We start from the raw sequence: 20,688 nt of genomic DNA, 5'->3' as shown, positions 1-20,688 counted from the left end.
TACTGTCAATTTTGCACGCTACTAAATATATAGTAATATATAAAAGATAATAATGCATTTATAATATAATATGCACTGCTGATGCATGTGTAGCATAATGTATTATTCCCAACCCTCACGTTGTACCGTTACATTCCCGTTAGTTATTTAATTTTTCTTCGTATTAATAATGACAAATCAATTATATGTAAAGTAATTTTGCGACTTTTAATGTTCAAAATTCGTTTATGCTGACAATTTCTGAGTTTTTGGAAGTATTATTGTTCATTTTTGTTTATCATAATTGGTTAAACTATGACACGGCACTCTTTTTCTTTAAACAATTTAGGTACGTAAATTGATCAGTTGTGATCAGAAAATAAGTCATGACACGTGCTCGTTCAATAAAAAAATAATCGTTGACATGAATATAATAAGTCGTCATAAAGCGTCCAAAAGAGAGAGATTTAAAGTTATTATTGTTGATTATAAGCTGTTTTTTTTAAAAAATGCACATAATATATAGGTATACTCCTATGCTATTTTCGTATAATTTTACAATTTAAATTTTTCCTCGCAGTGATTTATTACTATATTCGATTATAAAATAAATGAAAACAAGTAATTCTTACTTGGACCCTCGCCTCAGACAGAGAAACTCTTCTTGCCAGCTCCTCCCTGACAAACGCGTCTGGATAGTGTGTCCTCTCGAACACTTTTTCCAGAGCCCTCAGCTGGCAGCTTGAAAACGTAGTACGATTTCTTCTCGGTTTAGTTTTCCGCTGACTGTTCAGCTCTGTATTCGTTTCTGAAAAAAAAACTATAATTTTTTCATATTTTATTAAAATTTATTTATTAAGCAAAATTATGTTACCAAATACTCCGCATATATGTATAAACAGTATTATAACATATGATAGTACGAGTATGTACTAAAAATACACGTGCGCATGAATAATTAATACATCTTCTGTGTTGTACGTTTTTTTTTTCAACGCGAAAATATTATTGTCTTTCCTCGATAAAAATATTCCTCCACAAATTCCATTCCCCAATTATACAGAAAATAAGTTGAACATTTGTGTAAAACTAAATGCAATTCCAAAATCTCAGTATTTCTATATAATGTAGATTGCATCACGCATAGAGAAAAATAATAATTGTTTAATTATTTTACCTCAACTCACTTAATTGTCCTAAATATTTTCGTTAGATTCAGTGTGAATCAAGTTAACCATGAAATGAAGACGTGCCCTAGTATTTATTTTATCTGTCAAAACATGTACGTAGAGAAGAGCTAGTTATATTTAGGTACAATGGCGCTCAAACATTTCCCAATGATCCGCGCAGTTAATAGTTTTAACCACCCACCATCTTCCAGTAGTTACCACCTCTCAAATAATAATGATAAATAATAATACTTTCGTAAATACCTAAATTGTAAATTTGGCCATTTATAAATCGACGTAATAATTTGTGTTACGACCTAGAGGTGCGTAAATGTTATACATTTCACATACCAGTTAATATGAAGTGCGCACCAGCACTGAGCACCCGTGCAATTGCGATACTTGGTAAGCGGTATGGGCGCCAGTGTATAGGTAAACGTGTAGAATCTACACTGTAGATGATCATACAATAATAACTATTATATTACATGCCATACGAACAAAATTGCGATTGTTTAGAAATGTTAAACTATTATATGAATTGAAAATAAAATCGTTTGAAATTATTTACCGATTAGGCGTTACATTTTTTCAATCACAACTTTAATTGTATTTATTTAACATATAGGGTTGGGATAAAGGAGTTATTAAAATTGCTAGTGAGGGAATAGATGCAAAAATTACTTAATAGTTTTAATACTGCAGCTCTGACATAATTAACGTTAGAACTAAATTGATGCATTTAATAAATTATCTTAAATTGAAATTAAGATATTATTGCTTTTTCATATCACACATATCAATTTTTTAATATTTATTAATATGAAAATAATAAAGATGATAGTATGATAAGTTATTGTGAAACTAAAAAAACAGCCACAATCTATAAACCAACATTTAAACAATTTAAGTGATAATAATTATTATTATTATTGTATTGTAAACAAAATCGATCGAGAATAAAATTAAAATGTCGTGGGTATACAATTTATAAATATATCATTACTATTATTAAGTAATTAATTTTATTTATTAATTAATCAACTTTTGATTGAACGATTAGTAAATAATTGTTGGCTTAAAGAGTACATAACAAATGAAAAATTATAATTTTTACGTTTATCATTCGATTTCTAAATATTTATAGAAATAATGGATAAGTTACTGGGCTTTGTCAAATATCCAAAATGTATCTGAAACAATTTTAATTGAGATGTGTAAAATATTTATAGTTTTTTTTAACCAAAAGTATTTCAGCAATTCATTAGCAGTGATTTTTAAATTAAATTTGAAACATCTGCTTCCATTAGCGTAATCTAATTTACTTGTTTTTTATTTTTTTTTCACTTAACAGGCTGTATAAATTATATTACCTCTTATCAAATTTGATTGTTAACATTAATTAAAATAATATTTATAATCTCTCCTAGATAATTTTCCGTCGTGGTACATAACTCGTTTCCTTGTCCCCCATTCATCTTACCCGATGTTTTATTATTAATACAAATTATGTATGTTTTAATTTTAATTAATAGGATAAAAATTAATTTAATAATATGTATTCAAGACGCTCAAGAGGTTCAAGTTTACGGGACGCTAATGCAATGGAACATTTCCAATGACACAAATGACGACGTTAGTGTTTTGGTCTATTAAACATATATTAGTTAACCAGTCTAATAAATAACATTAACGAAAGCATAAATCACACACATTTTAACAACACTCGGCACACGGTGTTTCGGTGCGTGCAAGACATTTTTAAATTATTGTGCATTTCCATATGCGCCATGCCGTGATGAGAACCACTTGTTTAAATACCTCTTAGAACATTTTCAAAAGTTCTCATCCGTAATTTTATTAATTTATTTAAATTTTTTTATGTAACTGACCACATCGGTTATTTCAAACGGAAAAACATAAAAAAAAAATTCTCTACGTACGTGAAAATATCATCTTATTTTTGAACAATAAATATAATTGATATGTATTAAAATTTCAATCGAGGCGTACATATTATTACAACAATATGATACACGCAGTTTATATTTATTATAGGTACTAATAATGTTAACGAAGAAAACTGTACAACAAACGAGTTGCAATTACGTAGTAGTGTAGTTTAATAATAGTTTTGAGCGTTTTATTTTACGCCTATTCGAATATTTGTATTATGATGTAAATATACGCAGTAGAAATCGTTTATAACAACGAAACAGCGAAGGCATAAGTAAAAACACGTTGTTTAATATGTTTAAAAAACGATATTTGTATTATTTAAACATAATATATTTCTATATTTCTCACTCGTTAATCGATCTTGTAATCTGTTTCTACTGCCTAGTTCAGGGGTCAGTAACCTTTTCGGAGGAAATTATTCTTTTAAAAAGGTTTCAATACCATGATTTCCAAAGACCGATTTTCAAAGACTGATTTCCATGTTCGTACTATTTTTGTACGATTCTTAAATCAACAACACCAAAGCAGTACTGTGATTCTTGCTTCTCCGCGCAAGTACTCATACTCGCAAATACTCACAGCATGAATATTATCGCAAACTAACGAATTTATCCGTAGAGTCAATTAATGAATGTACCTAATGCTACGTTTATTTTGATTAGATTGTATAATATAGCCTTATATGAAGACACATATAACTTCAAAAATATACTATGTGCTAAAAGTTAACGATTTAGTTGAATTATGAATTCCTAATGAACGATTTTTTTTTTTTTTTTATATAAACAAAGCTCTAAGTTTGTTAAAATAAAATGTTCAGGGAATTTTTACACTCATTAGTGCGGCGATACAATGATAATTCTTCTAATAACTTTTCTGTTACATTTTTTGTGATTCTAATTACATCCAAATGTTTTAATCCTCCAACCAACGCTTGTAAATTATTCTCAAAGTTAATTAATAATGACAATACCCTTTATTTGTAAATGTTTTTAAAAATGAGCAATAATTTTTAAAATAAATGCAAATTTATTATTTACTTTGACGCGTATTAATATTTTTTTGTTGTAGCCTCTGCTGTCAGCAGTTGAGCATGCTAAATTAATAAAATTGAATCTGCTGAACACGTATTAACACTTAACACTAATTTTTTGTACCTGGTATTTATTTATTTAATGTATGATCAACGGGTGATAGACCTTTACAAAATATTTAATATAACATATATGACAACAACCAAGATACATATAAAAGCTGTACTAATAATACAAAATTTAAATAATGTTGATTAAATATTGTTTTGTTAGATTAAATTAAATTAAAAAAAAATAAATTAAAAAATAAATTAAATTAAATTTGATTAAATTGTTTTAATCATAAAATTGATTAATAAATTATTAAAATGGTTTTATATCAAAGAGTACTGAATGCAAGAAGGTCCCTTAAAGCAGAGAATAATTATATTGTATTGTTACAGCTGCTGTATGCAAGCCTAATACTTCTTCGTTTTATAGCTAAATCGGTTCGTTTATCGTATATATATTATTCTACGATAAGGGAAGGTACAGCTCACATCAACGGTCAACTAAAACGCGTAGAACAACAGTTGAAAAATTATTATCTTAGCGCGAGTAACTTATAATCCGAGGTCCGTATCACCAGCACGGCCATTTTTGAATAATAATACCAAACCTTGACAGTATTTTGTACTTTTTTTTGTACAATTTTGTACAACCAAAATAAAATTTTGTACACCCACTCAAAACCGAGAAAACCCGATTTTTCTATAGCCGTGCTGGAAATGTGTATCCCCAGTACGGCCATTAACCAATTATTATAAAATTGAAATTCAACTTATACAGTATTATGTACTTTTTTTTGTGCAATTTTGTACATCCACCCAAACCCGATAATGATACAATCACCTATAAAATAATTTATTTAGTTAGAGAACATTTTTCTCATAAGGTCAGTGTTACGGATTACGGAGTACATGTTACCATTCTAATCTATTAAGTAGTAAGTACCCTTATACAATTTATATACCATATAAAATATTATATATATTATAATATTATATAATATTATACAACCATATACTTCAAACCTTCCTAAATATAAATATTCAAACCTAAATATAGGTTTGAAGTATATGGTTGTATAATATTGTATAATATTATAATATATATAATATTTTATATGGTATATAAATTGTATAAGGGTGCTTACTACTTAATAGATTAGAATGGTAAAATGTATTCCGTAGTCCGTAACACTGACCTTATGAGAAAAATGTTCTCTAACTAAATAAATTATTTTATAGGTGATTGTATCATTATCGGGTTTGGTTATATTAATATAATATACACCTAAATATAGGCATATCTACCGTTTTTTTTTAAAAAAATCATAAATAATTAAATAATTTTATCATCTACTTATTGTATTCATAATTTCAACATAGATTCATTAAAAAAAGTTTTAAATTAAAATTTCAATTTTTTATTAATATTATTAGGTACATCATTAATACAAGTATATGTCGTGTCAATAAAATATCATGCGAAAAAACTAAGACATGACTATGTTCGTGGTATGTACTTATACAAGGCAGGTATAGGTGGTATAGGTATACCACTGCTATCTTATAGACAAAAAAAGTTAACAATTATAAATTGTATAAGGATACTTAATAAATATATTAGAATCTAACCTATATTAGGATGGTAAAAGGTACTCTGTAGTCCGCAAGGCGCGTCCAGACCAAAAAACATTTGTTATCGACTTTATCACCAATGTCGGTGACAAAATGTTTCTTTAAATGTCACCGACAAAATTTAAAAAAAAGCGCGTCCACACCAAAGCAACATATTTAATAAATATTTTAGTCTTGGGCAAAATGTGAAACGAGAATGACGAGGCGATTGCCGCATCTGTTAGTGTAATTTTAAGTTTAGAAGCAAAAAAGGCTTTCAAAAAGAGATATTTTGTGCATCCTAGTCTCTTAGCAAAACAAAAATATAGGGGTAATGATTTAATGACTGATCTAAAAACGTGATGACATTGGTCTATGTGGAGAATTGAGGTATGAGTAATGAGTATGAAATTTACAAATTAAAATAATATTTTATCAATAGAATTTATAACTTGAATAACGAACTTGAATAATTTTTAAATATTTACTTATGTAGGTGTAATGGACGAGGTAAAACTGAACAACAACCAAATAAATAAATAAAATATGATGCATTTACTAAATGTTTATCGACAGAATTTGACCGGTCTGGACGTGTGAATTCATTGTCAGCGACTTTGTTTATAAACTTGTCGAATTATTCCCGTGTTGGATGGAAAACAAAAATTTATTGATAACAATGTCGCCGACACAATTGTCGGTGACAAATTTTAGAAACAGTTCTAATTTTTGTCGCCAACATGGTCGATAACACTTGTTTGTGACAAATGTTTCTTGGTCTGGGTGCGGTTTGTGGATAATATGGACACTGACCTTATGAGAAAAATGTAATAATATAAATAAAGTATTTTATAGGCGATTGTATCATTATCGGGTTTGGTTGGGTTTACAACCTTTTTTTTTTTGGCTGTACAAAATTATACAAAAAAAAGTACATAATACTGTATAAGTTGAATTTAAATTTTATAATAATTGGTAAATGGACGTGGTGGGGATATGCATCTCTAGCATGGGTTTGGGTGAATGTACAAAATTTTATTTTAGTTGTACAAAATTGTACAAAAAAAAGTACAAAATACTGACAAGGTTTGGTACTATTATTCAAAAGTGACTATGCTGGTGTTACGGACCTTATAATCCGGGGTGTATATTTAATTTACTATATCCTGTTTTATATTTTATATTAGTTGGTGGAGGTGCCGGTTAGATAAGGCTCCGTAACAATAACCTTGATTAGATTTTTTTTCTTTCTTATATAGAAGAACTGATCCTTCACAATCGAAAATCTCTAAAATAGATAGTTAAATATAATCAACAACATGGTGTAGTCATTAAGGAATAAACATTTATGATGCTTAATAAATATTATTTAAAACGACTGAATAATCATTAAACTGTACGAATTAACGAATTAATTGGCCAACATAGAATAAGTTATAACCTATTCTAGTAGGTAATACATCGTAATTTAGTGGTCATTAATTGAAGAAGAAATAATTAATAATTTTAAAAGTAATTCAACTTTTTATTACGCATCAGCATTTAGTCATTGTAGAAAAGTGAAGGTACATAAATTTAATTCAGTAACCTATGAGAGCCCAAATTTTGTTATTGTACAAACATGAAGTAATGTAATGTAATAATGTAGTAATGTAATAATTAGAAATTTATAAAAAAAATTAAATTATTAAAAAAATATCAAAAAGGATATTTATATGAATTTTGCGTTAAAAACAATTTAATCATTATTTTAAATTATTTTAATACCGACCAACCAATAAATATTAAATAACTAAACTTATTGATATACTATAACTTATAGATAAATTATGCGAAATCTTTAATCAAAATGCATTAGAAGTAAGAGCCGACATTTATTAGGTCCGACATGTATCGGTCGAGTGTTGGTGGTCCCGGATATTGGAACGATATCATTACAACACCCGGATGGAGGATTCGGTTTTGCGTAAAAAGGATAGGAACATACATTTATTTATACGAAGTTAAAAATAAAACATTTATAGACTCAATCGATTAATTTTTTCGTAAGTCAACTGGACTTATTGGGTAGAAAAAGTTTTGACCAGCCGTATAAATACATGCAAACACACACACACATAAATTTATCGATTGATGGGACTGAACTGAACGAAAGAGACTTTTTCGTGGTTGCCAATAGAACGCGACGGACAGAGTTCAATACACGCACGTTTGGCAAGTGCATCGAGCGCGCGGAGCAATTAAAAGTCGTTCGATCAATCGTCAGCATGTACTCGGATTCTTGACCTTTAAGTAGACATGACGTGTGTAAAGCAGTGAAAAAAAATAAACAAATAAATATTACAAAATCTATCACTGCAAAGCTACGTATGATATTTGTCGCGAAACACTGCTTATTAAATTAAGGTGTCATACGCAGCATTCGTCACGTAAACGAATTCGTCTTACGCGTTTTTCCCGTTCTCGCTGTAACTTTTCACCACCACCCCACACGATTCTTATCATTTTCTCTCGCCATAGGCCCGTAAAAACTTGTATTTCAGGGAATAAATATAATACTTTGGGGCCCTATATTAACAAAACAAGTAGTTAAATTAGTAAATTTAGTAAATTACAATGTATAAATAATGAAACATAACATTCATTTTTTATTTAATATTTTGGTATATTAATCTCAATGATTATGTTTTCTTTGAATTTCTTATATTTTTCTCTGGTGGCTTCAATTATTTATGATTTGTACTTTCGTAATAAATTGTAGCTGTTATGATAGCATGACAAATTAATGCATGAAAATGTAGAAAATGTAGTTTTATTTTTTCTATTACAAATATCATTTAAATTAATTATTATTATTATATTTGAGAAACATCAGTCAAAATACGGGCCCCTCATTCTTTAATTTCAATTGTAAGGTCCCATTTACAAACATATCAGGGGTTCCCGGGAACACCCGATACCCCCCGTTCACACGTCTATGGTCCTCGACTAACATTGCATGTCCAAAATGATAATATATTTTTTTTCTTGAAAAAAATCTTTAATAATATTGTAACAAATCAATAAAGATACGCATATAGCAGGGGCGTATTTTTTCGGGAGAGGGGGATAAGTGGGCTGCAGCCCCCCCAAATTTTAAGAAATCTAAAAAATATTTTCATGGTCTACGAAAGTTGCTGCAAAAGTCTTAGATTTTATTTTATTGATTTTAAATTCGTATTATTTTGTTAGCTTTTCGCTTGTTGACAAAATTTACTACGGTAGGTAATACTGCAGTATTACCCATGGGAATCATAGAAACTTTCCATAAAACTGTCGATAATAATCACTGAGCAGTATAGAGATGCAGCTCAATGCACAATATAGCACGATTTATGGATTTCTAAATGAATTTAAGTAGTACGATCGTCAAGACCTTTTACCTCCACAGACACTTTAATTTCTCGTGATATAACGGTGTACCATAATCTCTACCAACTGCTGAAAATACTTGCCATACTTTCTGTGTCAGTTGCATTTGCTGAACGCAGTTTTTTAGTGTTGCAAAGGAAAATCATATTTGAGAAACTCGACTTCAGAGAATCGTCTCGTTAGCTTAGCATTATTAAATATTCATAAAAATATTTTTATAACTGATGATATGGTTTTAGACAAGTTTGCTAATAGTGGACTAGCCGAATGTTTAAAACTTATTATTTAGTGCTTAATAGCTAATTCATTGTATATATTGTAATATCTTTAAATCATTAAATTTTATTTTTTGTTTTACTATATGACTATTTTTATAAATTTTGATCAGACCCTACTGAAATAAAATTCTGAATACGCGCCTGGCGTATAGTGTACCCGAAGCATTCGTCGCTGTCTCCAGCAGTGCAGCAGTTAAACCAGGGGTCTTCAACCTTTTTATGCAGCGGACCACGTATTACTTGCCGCATTCAAAGTAAAAACATGTATTTTATACAAAAATCCCGTTTTATTATTAGAATTTATATGATTACATTTTAAATTACAATTAATAATTATTATTAAAACATATAGATAAACATTTTTTTTAATTACAAATTTTTATTTTATGTTTAGTGTGATAACTGTCATTGTTTTTCATTAACTAATTTGTTTATATTTGGTTGGATCTAAGACGATAAAATTCTGAGTGCATTTTCCTAGTGAACGTCAGTAAACCGAACTCTAGTTTTCGATTTAACAATTTTCATTCGTGAAAAAATATGTTGACAAGTGTAAGTACTGCCAAAAAGAGACATCATTCTTAATGTATTGTTTTGAAGATTAGGATATGTCTCTGTGTCAATATATTTTGAATAAAAAATTGAAAATTCAACATTATTGTACTTTTCTTTTAATATTTTATTGTTTTGTAAATCAATGATCTTCATTTGTATATTTTATATTTATTTTATTTTGTATATATTAGCGATGGCTTAGTCGTTATAATTTTATCAAAATAGAAAATATACATGCTTAATTTCAAATGAAATCGCGGACCACATATTATGACAGGGTAGCCCACGGGTTGAAGACCCATGAGTTAGACGATCACGAGCACATGCCTATCTTTCACTGCTGCTAAATTTAAATCCATAGACGTCTGCGAATGCGAAATAATCGTTGACCGTATTGCGCGCGAACCGACGCCAAAACCCGTTCACAGGATTTATACATTTAAACAATAATTTTTAAAATCATTTTTATACTATTTACATTTTTATAAATAATAAATTAATAGACAACACTAAAATAATAATTTTGAACTTTCAAGACCGAACCTTCAGTCTGCAAGTGCCATCGACCATCTGCAATTTACATTTGAATGCCTGACATTTCGTGGTTGTCGATGATCCCACTTATTATCTGTCTTTTCCTTTACGAACTATCTCTGAAACTACACTCCGTCACTTCTAAACTTGTTTATCCCTTCTTGTTATTTACCTAATAATACATCTTGTCCACTGGTTCAGCTTCTCTCTAGGTATATATGTTTTATCAATTTCGTTTTAATTATTTTCTTATTATTAATAGTATCTTAATACGAACAATCTATACTTTACAAATTACTTATCGAGAGAATTATTAAGGAAATATGTCATAAAATAAATATATTATAATTTATATATAATCAGGAATAGTCTAATCTTAAGGAATAAGAAAACCTTTTATCGATTACTCCTCTTCTCTCTGCTGCAAACTAAAAACTAGTATATTGTCTATTCTTATTATATTCATGCAGAACTTCCTGCATTTAACTTTAAAATATATTTAATGTAGAGTATATTTTAAAATTAATATATTTAAAAGAACCTATGATGTTAATACGTATTACAAATTGTCGTAATATCTAAAATAATTTTTATTAAAAAATTAAAGCTCGTTTCTTTGAGAAATATATCCTTATATATATATTTTAAAATACAAAAATATGTGTTGATTTAAGCATTTAATTTAGAGAAAGAAAAAACTACATACAGTAGAAGCCTGGTATTCAGCTAGTATATATATATATATATATATATATATTTACATAATATAAGTATAATTTTAACATTATTCATTAGTTATTTACATCTAAACAAAGTAACATCTACTAATAAAAATAAGAACGGGGAGATAGTTGTAATGCCGTGTAGTGAACACTTACCCGTAATACTTTTATAACTAACTAAAGATATCAATTCTTATAAAAACAATGAACATTTTCAACTTTACACTAAACATTTGTATAATGTAAAATTGTATATAATAATTTATTAATATTATATAAATATAAATAAATGGATTTCTGTCTGTTTGTCCTTTATGCATTCATAAACAGCTGGATCGATTGCAATGAAATTTATGACACCTACTGGCAGAATATAGGCTGTTAAAAAGTGATATGCCCAATCCCGGGAGGTGCTCAGACATTTTGAGATTTACTATTAAAATTTTTGTTTATAGATGGTTGCTATTAATTTCAATAAAAATAATAATAATAATAATTAATGCGTAAGAAATTATTATCATTGAATTTGTTATTATTTGTTTCCATGGCACAGGAGGTAGGGTTTTTAATAGGATATTTTTAAAGTTCACGGGTTCAGCTAGTATTTAATAACAACAAACTATTATAATAATTATGTTTCTGTATAATGACATTATTATGAAGTTACTACAAACACCATTTTTCCGCCGTAGTCAAAATAACAAATACCTAACATATTAAACAACAGTCAACCTGTAATAACATTAAATATTCAATTGCAAAAATATGCTCTCATTTTTTTTAAGAAATCTTGTGGTATAATTCTTACAAGTGAGATTTATAAATAACTAATCATTTATTTATTTATCTAATTTTATTTCAATATTTGCATCACATTTATAGTAATTGTAAAATTATTGTTTTATTTTGAATTTCAGGCTCACAATCTCGCATTGAGTTTAATCAATAACTCTCAAATCAATTCAAATACAAATTGTTTACGTAAATAACATCAACAATAATACAAATATAATAATAAATAAGGTATATATTAATTTTTCAGTAAAATAAAAAATTTTTAGGGCATATTCGGTTTTTTTTTAAAGAATATTCGTATGTTTTTTTTAAAGCTAGAAATTTTTAAGTTTAATTATTATAATGAATAATTTATACGACTGGAAAAAATTTTAAACATAGATATTAGAAAAAAAAATAAATAATATTCTTATTGTTATTAATTCATACTTTATTCGTTTTAGTTTATTTTAAAATTATTTTTGTAGATCTTACATTATAAGACAGAAAAAATCTCCTTTTTTTTCTATCGTGTCATTAAAGGACTGGTCCTTCGACGTATAAATAACTTTCATGATTTTCAATATTTCTTTTTATATTTCTATAATCTTTAGTTCCATCTGAAGCAACTGTGAGTTTTTGAGCTCTTGGTAAACCGAATATTTTACAGGTAGTAAAAAATATTTTGTCAAAAGATAATGAGTATGATAGCCATGGACGTTTGATAATTTCACTACATAAATGTGTTTTAAAATAATATTTTTCATGAAAACAATGAACACTTTCATGAGAGTTATTTGTTTGGAAATTGCCAGTTACTTAACTCCATAGGGGAAGGCTGACAAACACCAAGATTTAAGAAATAACCTTTTAAGCTACTGGGTATCAATTTTGGCCATTTACCAGGATAATTATCAAGTATTAATGTGGTTCCATCTATGATAAAAACAAAATATATAAATAAAAAAAAATAATCAAACAACAATAAGAATGTTTAATCAATAAAATGTGTATTGTGTTAACCATGCCTTTTTAAATTTAAAGTTTTTATTTAGGTAAAAATGTAAAATTAATTGTCCGTAACTTTTTCTCTCCAATACCATAAATGAAAACTATACCTATTATTATTTATTATTAATAGTCATTAATTAGTATAGGACTACACACAATTCACTGAGAAAGTAATAACTTCTTTTTTACCTTAAAATTATAATTAAAAGAGATAAGTTTAATTATTATAAGCAATAAGTTTGAACAAAATATTGTTTGTTAAAACAAATTCATTTCACAAATTATATTACACATTTATAAATAATGAGTTCCAATTAATCCCAAATGTGATGATTCAATACTCAAGTTTGATGATTCAGTTTCAGTACATATTTTTTTCATCATTAAAATACTTAAAGCTTGAAAAGATTTAGTTGGTGTTTGGTTTTTAACCTTTAACTTAGGTTCTTCAACTATAAAATTTATAATTTATTTATTAAAATAACTAATTTGATAATGTTAACAATACCTGACACAGACGATTCAACATTCAAGTTTGATGATTTAGTTTCAGTAATTATTTTTCTCGGCATTAAAAGATTTAAATCTTAAAAATTCAAAACAAATTTTTAACAAACCAACATTGAATTAATGAAATATGAAAGTGTGCTTAGCAATATTTTATTTTATTTCTTAAATAATTATGTACATAATTCATTAATTGAATTGATAGAACATTGTTTTTCATCGTTACAAAGCACAACATATGAAGTCTATATGAAGTGCTTTTCGACTAAATAGAAATACCAAAAAAAAGTAGGTATATTAAAAATAAAAAATGAATAACAAGAATATTTAAAATATAAAATTTTCATTTTTCCTCAACTACAGAAAATATTAACTATATTAAATACAACCATGATTCATAGTGCAAGCAAGGGCGTCCACAGGGGAGGGTATAGTATTAAAAACATAAAATATGCGGAGCATATTACTATATTACTGAACGTCTATAATTATAAAACATGTATGATATATTTTATAATGTTGAGTTTGTATTCTTAATTCTTATTATAATTATTATTGTTTGATTACATAAAATAGAACTAAAATAAATACGAAAACGTCGAAAACACACGCTGGTCGACACAGTGACTTGGTAGCATACTAACATATTATATTTTATTATATCAATTATAATATTTGTCTTAATATTTATAATGAGATCGTACAATTACACACCCACCCAGACTCAGCTACCAACCACCCATTTCAGATATGAAGCAATTGCTTCAAACAATTCTACATCTCGTCGCCACTGACGGGGCATTACGGCGTGTACCCATTTTCAATTTCTCAACACATAAGTGTACCCAACAAAAAAACACCAAGTCCACGGGTACACATCTGTATGCCAAATTGCGTATTATCATTAATCAAATACTCTAAAAGAAGTTAAAGTTAAGAATCACAAAACAAATTTAAAAAATATGTCGAATGTTAAGTATAAAATGGAGTATTAAAACATAATTATAATACATGATTATTGATTGCATGTGAATGTGTTACTAATCCTATTTGTAAATTGTTTATACGACATAGGTGTTATTTTGGTCTATGGTCTGTGTGTGTAACTGGGTAAAAAACTGGGAGGGGGCGAAATCATTCCTTCAACATAATCAAAACCTTACTTTCCCTACCGATTGAAATATATTTTTATTGTTTATAACAGAGGTACCCTCCAAACTTTTTTCGGTCACGATCTACTAAAAATATACTTCACCTTTGAAGATTGACTTTCTTGGTAAATATTTTATAAACGAGAATAAAAGATAAAAACTAAACAGATAAAACTTATCGACAATTTGTTCATAATCACCACGATTAATTTTCGTGCACGTGGCCTAAAAATAAATTCTAACATGATCGATTCTGAAATCGTCCGCGATCGACCGTTTGGCCGCCCCTGGTATCTAATATGTATTGTATGCTGTACACATAATTGTTAGTTTTTACACAAGTCTTAAAACACTTTCATAATTTAGAAACAAATTATAAGTAACAGGTACAAGATATTTATATCATTAAATAATATTAAGTATATAAGTTACATAAAACTCCATACATAAAAAAGTTCTGTAAGAAGTTTAAAAATGTAATTAATATAAATAGTACTTACACTTCTTTTTATATTTGATGAACAATAAAGAATAACCAATAACTATTTTAATGATTTTATTAAAAAATGTAAAAATAATATTTTATTATTTTAATATTAGTTTTCTACTGCCTACCTCCTATTCCATTAGAAACAAACTCATTAATTATTTTATCAAAATCAATTGACATTGGTCGTTGAATTTGTAATATGCCTAACTGCTCTAATGCATTTGGTGCATCCTGGTTCTTAAATAAACTTTTAAACGTTTTAAAAATGAACATATTCTTTCACATGCAGCAGTACTTGTCATTATAGTCAAAAATATTTTCATAATTTTCGTATAGTTAATAAATTCTATTTGTATTTAATCACATACCAAATATGCTATTTTATCATTGATGTTGAACTAATTATACTTTGTTATGTTGATATTTTATGTTTATAAGCGGAAAATTACACATTACCCAAATACCATGGCTAATGTTGACTTTATTCAAATGTTAACATATGTAACTATAAAAACTAACAAAAATAATGTGTTAATTTTTATTTAAACTAAAACCCCTTTAAATTGTTAGAATCAATAAAAAAATACGTTTTTAAACAATATTCTGATTAATTATCATTGTACATTATAGAATAAATACCTAGCATATACATTTTATTTCGCAGTATAATATTAGATACCTTAAACCTTTAATAAACATTTTGGATAAATCTTTTTTCAATTAATTTTAAATTGTTTCAATGACTGTGCATTACTTTTGAGATGATGCGCAATTTTTCAAGTTCCATATGAAAACTGAACGTCCCTTCACCTTGAATGTTTTTGATGAGTACACTTAAGTTAAAATATGACGTTAAAGTTTATAAAGTTAAGTGTATAAAGTTATATTTTTCATTTTTTTTTGTCAAAGTATAGAATACACTAATGATTGAAAACTATTTAAATTATTTATAATTTAAAAATATTTTCAATAGTAATTTTAAAAATATTATACTTAGAATCTATATTTTATCTATCTAAAATAGATTATAAATATGCATGGTGATTATAATCATAGTTATAACATATGTATTTAATAACAGATGTTGCAAATGCGTTACACAAACAAAAATAATCAAACAAATACCTCGATAAAAATTATTATATTACCATTTTGAAGTATTGAATTTATATAAAATAGATAAATAAATCAATAGAAAAACAAATAGTTAAAACTATAAAAGCCTTGGCTTTAATTAATATAGAAAAATTATTTATCATTTTAAAAGTTGTGTTCATTTTAAATTTAAAATTATGATCTCTCAAGTTCATTAATTTTATTATTTGTTTCTAGCAACATTACATTTATGTACAAACAGTATCAGTAAGTAAAAATCACATCAAACATTTTCAATACGGACGTTTTTTTTTAAATTATAATAATAGCGTCAAATCCAAAACAAAACAAATTAATTGTAATTTAAGAATTAATAATGTCTGAAAATAAATTTAAAAAATATATAAAGATTTAGAAATATTTAATATTTGCAATTTAATGTCTTTTATTGTACATTGTTTTAAATACAATACAATATAATACAAGATTAATTTTGAACATTACATTAAAACAGCGGTTCCAGATCAAGCATCCCCCTCCCAAAAAAAAAAAAAAAAAAATTAATCGCACTTTCCCATAAAATATTTTTAATATTCTAATATAAACAAATTATTGTTGATTGAATAATAAATATATGGTAATGCCATATACAACATAAATATTTCCCTTGTGCTTCTTAAGACGCTTGTCGTAGTTTGGAATCCACTGCATTAAAACATACTAGAACTATATCAAATAAAAAAATTAATGGATCAGTGTATTATTGTTGAATTATTGAGTTAAAATTAATATTTATTATCAATTACAACATCATTGACAAATTAACAATAAATTCGTATTTTTTTAATGTATTTATAAAGTTAAATATTTAATAAAAATACAGATGACATTTGGTTGCGGAAATTAATATTGTAAATAGTTGCTTAGCAATACAAACATCAAAACACTAATTATTACGAGTAAAATATCAATATGATATCATGTCACTACTATAAAATGTGTATGAAACAAAATATAATAAAAAAAAAATATATTATTGTAGTATAATAATCCAGAATAAATAAAATACATATAATAATTAAATTAGTGAAATTACATAATTTAAAAAGTTTATTCGTATTAATTCGTTTGATAAATTGTAATTAATAATTAAGAAAAAAATAGAGTATTTTACAAAAATGTTGAACAATAAATTCTAATTCATAAAATCCATTCAATAAGTGAATACATTTAAAAATAAATATGTATATATATGTTACTGGTAATATGGATAATTCAGGTATTATACAAAATGCTTAGGCATTATGCAAATTGCCAACTTATTTTAGACAATGTAAATAAAACATACGATTTTCAATATTTTTTTACATATAACCTAGGTATTTTATAAAGTACCTAGGCATTATGCAAAATGCCATTTTTTTTTTAGGCAAAGTACATAACATTTTATTATATGTTATATTACATTAAGATTCTTATAACTATTATACATTATTACTCGTATTACAGATAAAATTTAATTTTTATCTATTATTATATTATCATTATTATATAAAAATTTTACTTAAACTACTATTTACTTATTATAACATGTTGTAGAAAAGTGAAATTTATAAGTACACAATATTTTATTTTTAAGGCAAATACACTTTTTATTATGACACTTACAAACGCATTATAAAAATCCTTGGCTAATTCTTGTGGATTGAAGTTTTATCAACTCATTATACTGTTCATTAGATAAAAAACTAGTATTAGTGGCAAATTTTTTAAAAAGTTTTGTAATTTGTTATAAAAATGTGACTTCATATAAATCGTATCTATAGTTGCAACACCATAACGAAACACGAAAATGACGATATTGTAATAAAATTATTAGTAGGTTGCGTTCAATATTGTGTCTAGGATTTATTATTATAGTAGTAAAAGAATCTTAATCTTTATTGCATTAAATCGTGCACTCATATTTATGATAAACTGTAACTAAAGTCGTTGGTAATAGGTGATGCCCATTTTGTTTATATTCATCATATTACCTACTTCACGATTGGAATTATATAATACCTAGGCAAAGCCTGTATTACGTATATTGCCGAGTGATTTTTGGCATTTTATATAATGCCTAGGCATTTTGCAGAATATCGGATTATCCATATTGCCGGTAACATATTATATATATTTATCAAGACAATAGTTATCAGCAAAATAATATAACGTCAAACCCCATTTATTATTTCTGTAATATATTATTTTTGTTATTTCTGTTCTACAAACTCATAATATATTATAATATATTTATTATTACCAAGACCTTGACACCCCTCCCCCTCACCTGTTAAAACATATTTTTATTGTATGTATTTTATACACTATATCTAATTGTTTCATTTTATATAAGTCTTTTAACTCATTTTATGGTTTAGATAAACATAAATTGTAGGTAGCAGGTACTAGGTACCAATATTTTTAAATAATACCCATAAGTGTTCATTAATAAAAGGTGCTATTTGTACTGTTGGATTATTTGGGAGGAAAAATTATACCTTTATCTCTTAATAAATTGTCAGAGGGGGCACTTGCCCCCCTTGCCCCCCACAATTACGCCATTGCAACAACTTACACGTAATAGCTGATAATGAATGTTCATTTTCTAAGTTGTACATTTATAAAATGGAGACAACAAATGCAGGTGTGGCATATTTTTTAAGAAGTGAAATCAAAAATTCTTGCATAATATACAGTTACTCAAATATCAATCACTGTAATAATATGAAATATAAGCATATTAAATATAACTTTTTTCCAGTATTATGTAAATTTGAATGATAATAAAATAAAAGCAATAATAATTTTATTTCATATATCCCTCAAATAATATTTAAATAACCACTCAATATGATTTTTAATGAAATAGTATTAAAATTAATGGTAGTAAACAATTTTATTTGGCTTTTTTAATTATTATACATTTTTATTTCTATACAATTAAATTATTAGGTATTGTATTGAATTGATACTATTATTTTATTTCGAATTTCATTCATTTCTATTTTATATATTATAAAATTAAATTTGACATTAATATTTTAAATTATCAATACTAATTCGAAATTTCTTGTTTAAAGATTTCAAAATAAAAAAAAAATTCAACGTTTTAAAATAAAATGTTATTTTATTTTAGTTAATAAATATATTTTTCTTGAAATGGTTTTTGAACAACTGAAAGAAGAAAGTTAAATTATAGTCACAAAGGATACGTCTAAATTATATTCTCCATGATTTAAAACTTAATTTGTAAAATGTTAATTTTGTCAATAATTATTATTTTATTAGATGCAACTATTATCCCCGATGACATGAAATGTCTTTGTGGTTTGGAGAATGGAACAACGATTCTATAGGAGATGGCAGATGGACGCAAAACAATAGTAGTATACAATAGCACATCAGGTTATTTCTGAATAGCTTATGTTGTAAGAACATTTTAGTATTTTTTAGCAAAAGGTATTATAAATATTTTATTTGCTTCTGAATGGATTTTATAACTGCTGTGTAATATTTCTGAAATATTTAATTAATTTTTATTTTATTAAGCCATAACAACAAAGATTATTGGTTTTTGTTTCAGAAATTGTTTACAATATTGTGTAGGGAGGATTACAATTAGAGTAGTTTTAAGTTAAATTGATTTAGATTAAATTATACAAGTGGGTTAATTTTAAAAAGTTTTTATTATTTTGTTGATATTTTCTGGATCAGGAGCTAGTGCTTGCTGGAGGTTGTCGGCTATTTTCAAACTGTCTTTGGTTTCTCTGAATTCGATGCAGTTGCAAATTAAATGTTTAACTGTGAAAGTTACTCCACATGCGGGACATTAGTCAGGGTCCGTTCTAGACATGAGAAAACTGTGTAAACCAAGTGTGGCCGATTCGTAATCTGTTTAGAATTACTTCCTGCCTACGGGGTAGAGATATAACTTAACAATATCCATGGGGATATTGACGGTTTTATCTTGTTGAGTTTGGTGTGCAATTGTTAGCCATATTTGTTAGAATTGAATTATTATATTATTGTTTATTATAATTTTGCTGTCCTGTAGGGGATGGATATTAAATTGTTGTGCGCCGGGAGAGGAAATGGCTTGTTAGAATTAATTTCTTTGGAATCCAAATCATAGTGATGGCCTGCGAGTTGAGTTCTAGAGACAATATTTATATTTAATTTACTTAGTTTACTACAGATATTAGATACGTTTCCGGAAAAGAAAATGTAGTCGCTAACTCATTGTCATGCATCGAGTCAGTTTCAACCCCTTCTTAGACTTCTTAGCTCTGGCACATAGTCAAGAAACCGATCCG

The 20,688-nt window shown here is 26.7% G+C and overlaps 1 protein-coding gene across 3 annotated transcripts in view; it reads right to left on the bottom strand.

Annotated features, from left to right (window-relative positions):
* The window catches only part of LOC112680610 (paired mesoderm homeobox protein 2-like), a 32,385-nt gene that overhangs the window by 6,608 nt on the left and 5,089 nt on the right, over nucleotides 1–20,688 (bottom strand). Inside the window, exons 1-2 of one of the 3 annotated variants that reach the window (XM_025550769.1) lie at nucleotides 2,970–3,042; nucleotides 612–787 (exon numbers count right to left, since the gene is read on the bottom strand). In XM_025550769.1, coding sequence (XP_025406554.1) covers nucleotides 612–787; nucleotides 2,970–2,997 — 204 coding nt within the window. In that variant the 5' untranslated portion in view covers nucleotides 2,998–3,042. Of the gene's footprint in view, nucleotides 1–611; nucleotides 800–2,969; nucleotides 3,043–20,688 lie in introns of those variants that run through there. The other 2 variants (XM_025550767.1, XM_025550768.1) reach the window with 2 other exon arrangements.

The sequence above is a fragment of the Sipha flava genome, unplaced genomic scaffold (assembly GCF_003268045.1).
Source record: "Sipha flava isolate LNK unplaced genomic scaffold, YSA_version1 178_pilon_pilon, whole genome shotgun sequence".
NCBI classification, from domain to species: domain Eukaryota; kingdom Metazoa; phylum Arthropoda; class Insecta; order Hemiptera; family Aphididae; genus Sipha; species Sipha flava.
This window is presented reverse-complemented; position numbering and strand designations above follow the sequence as displayed.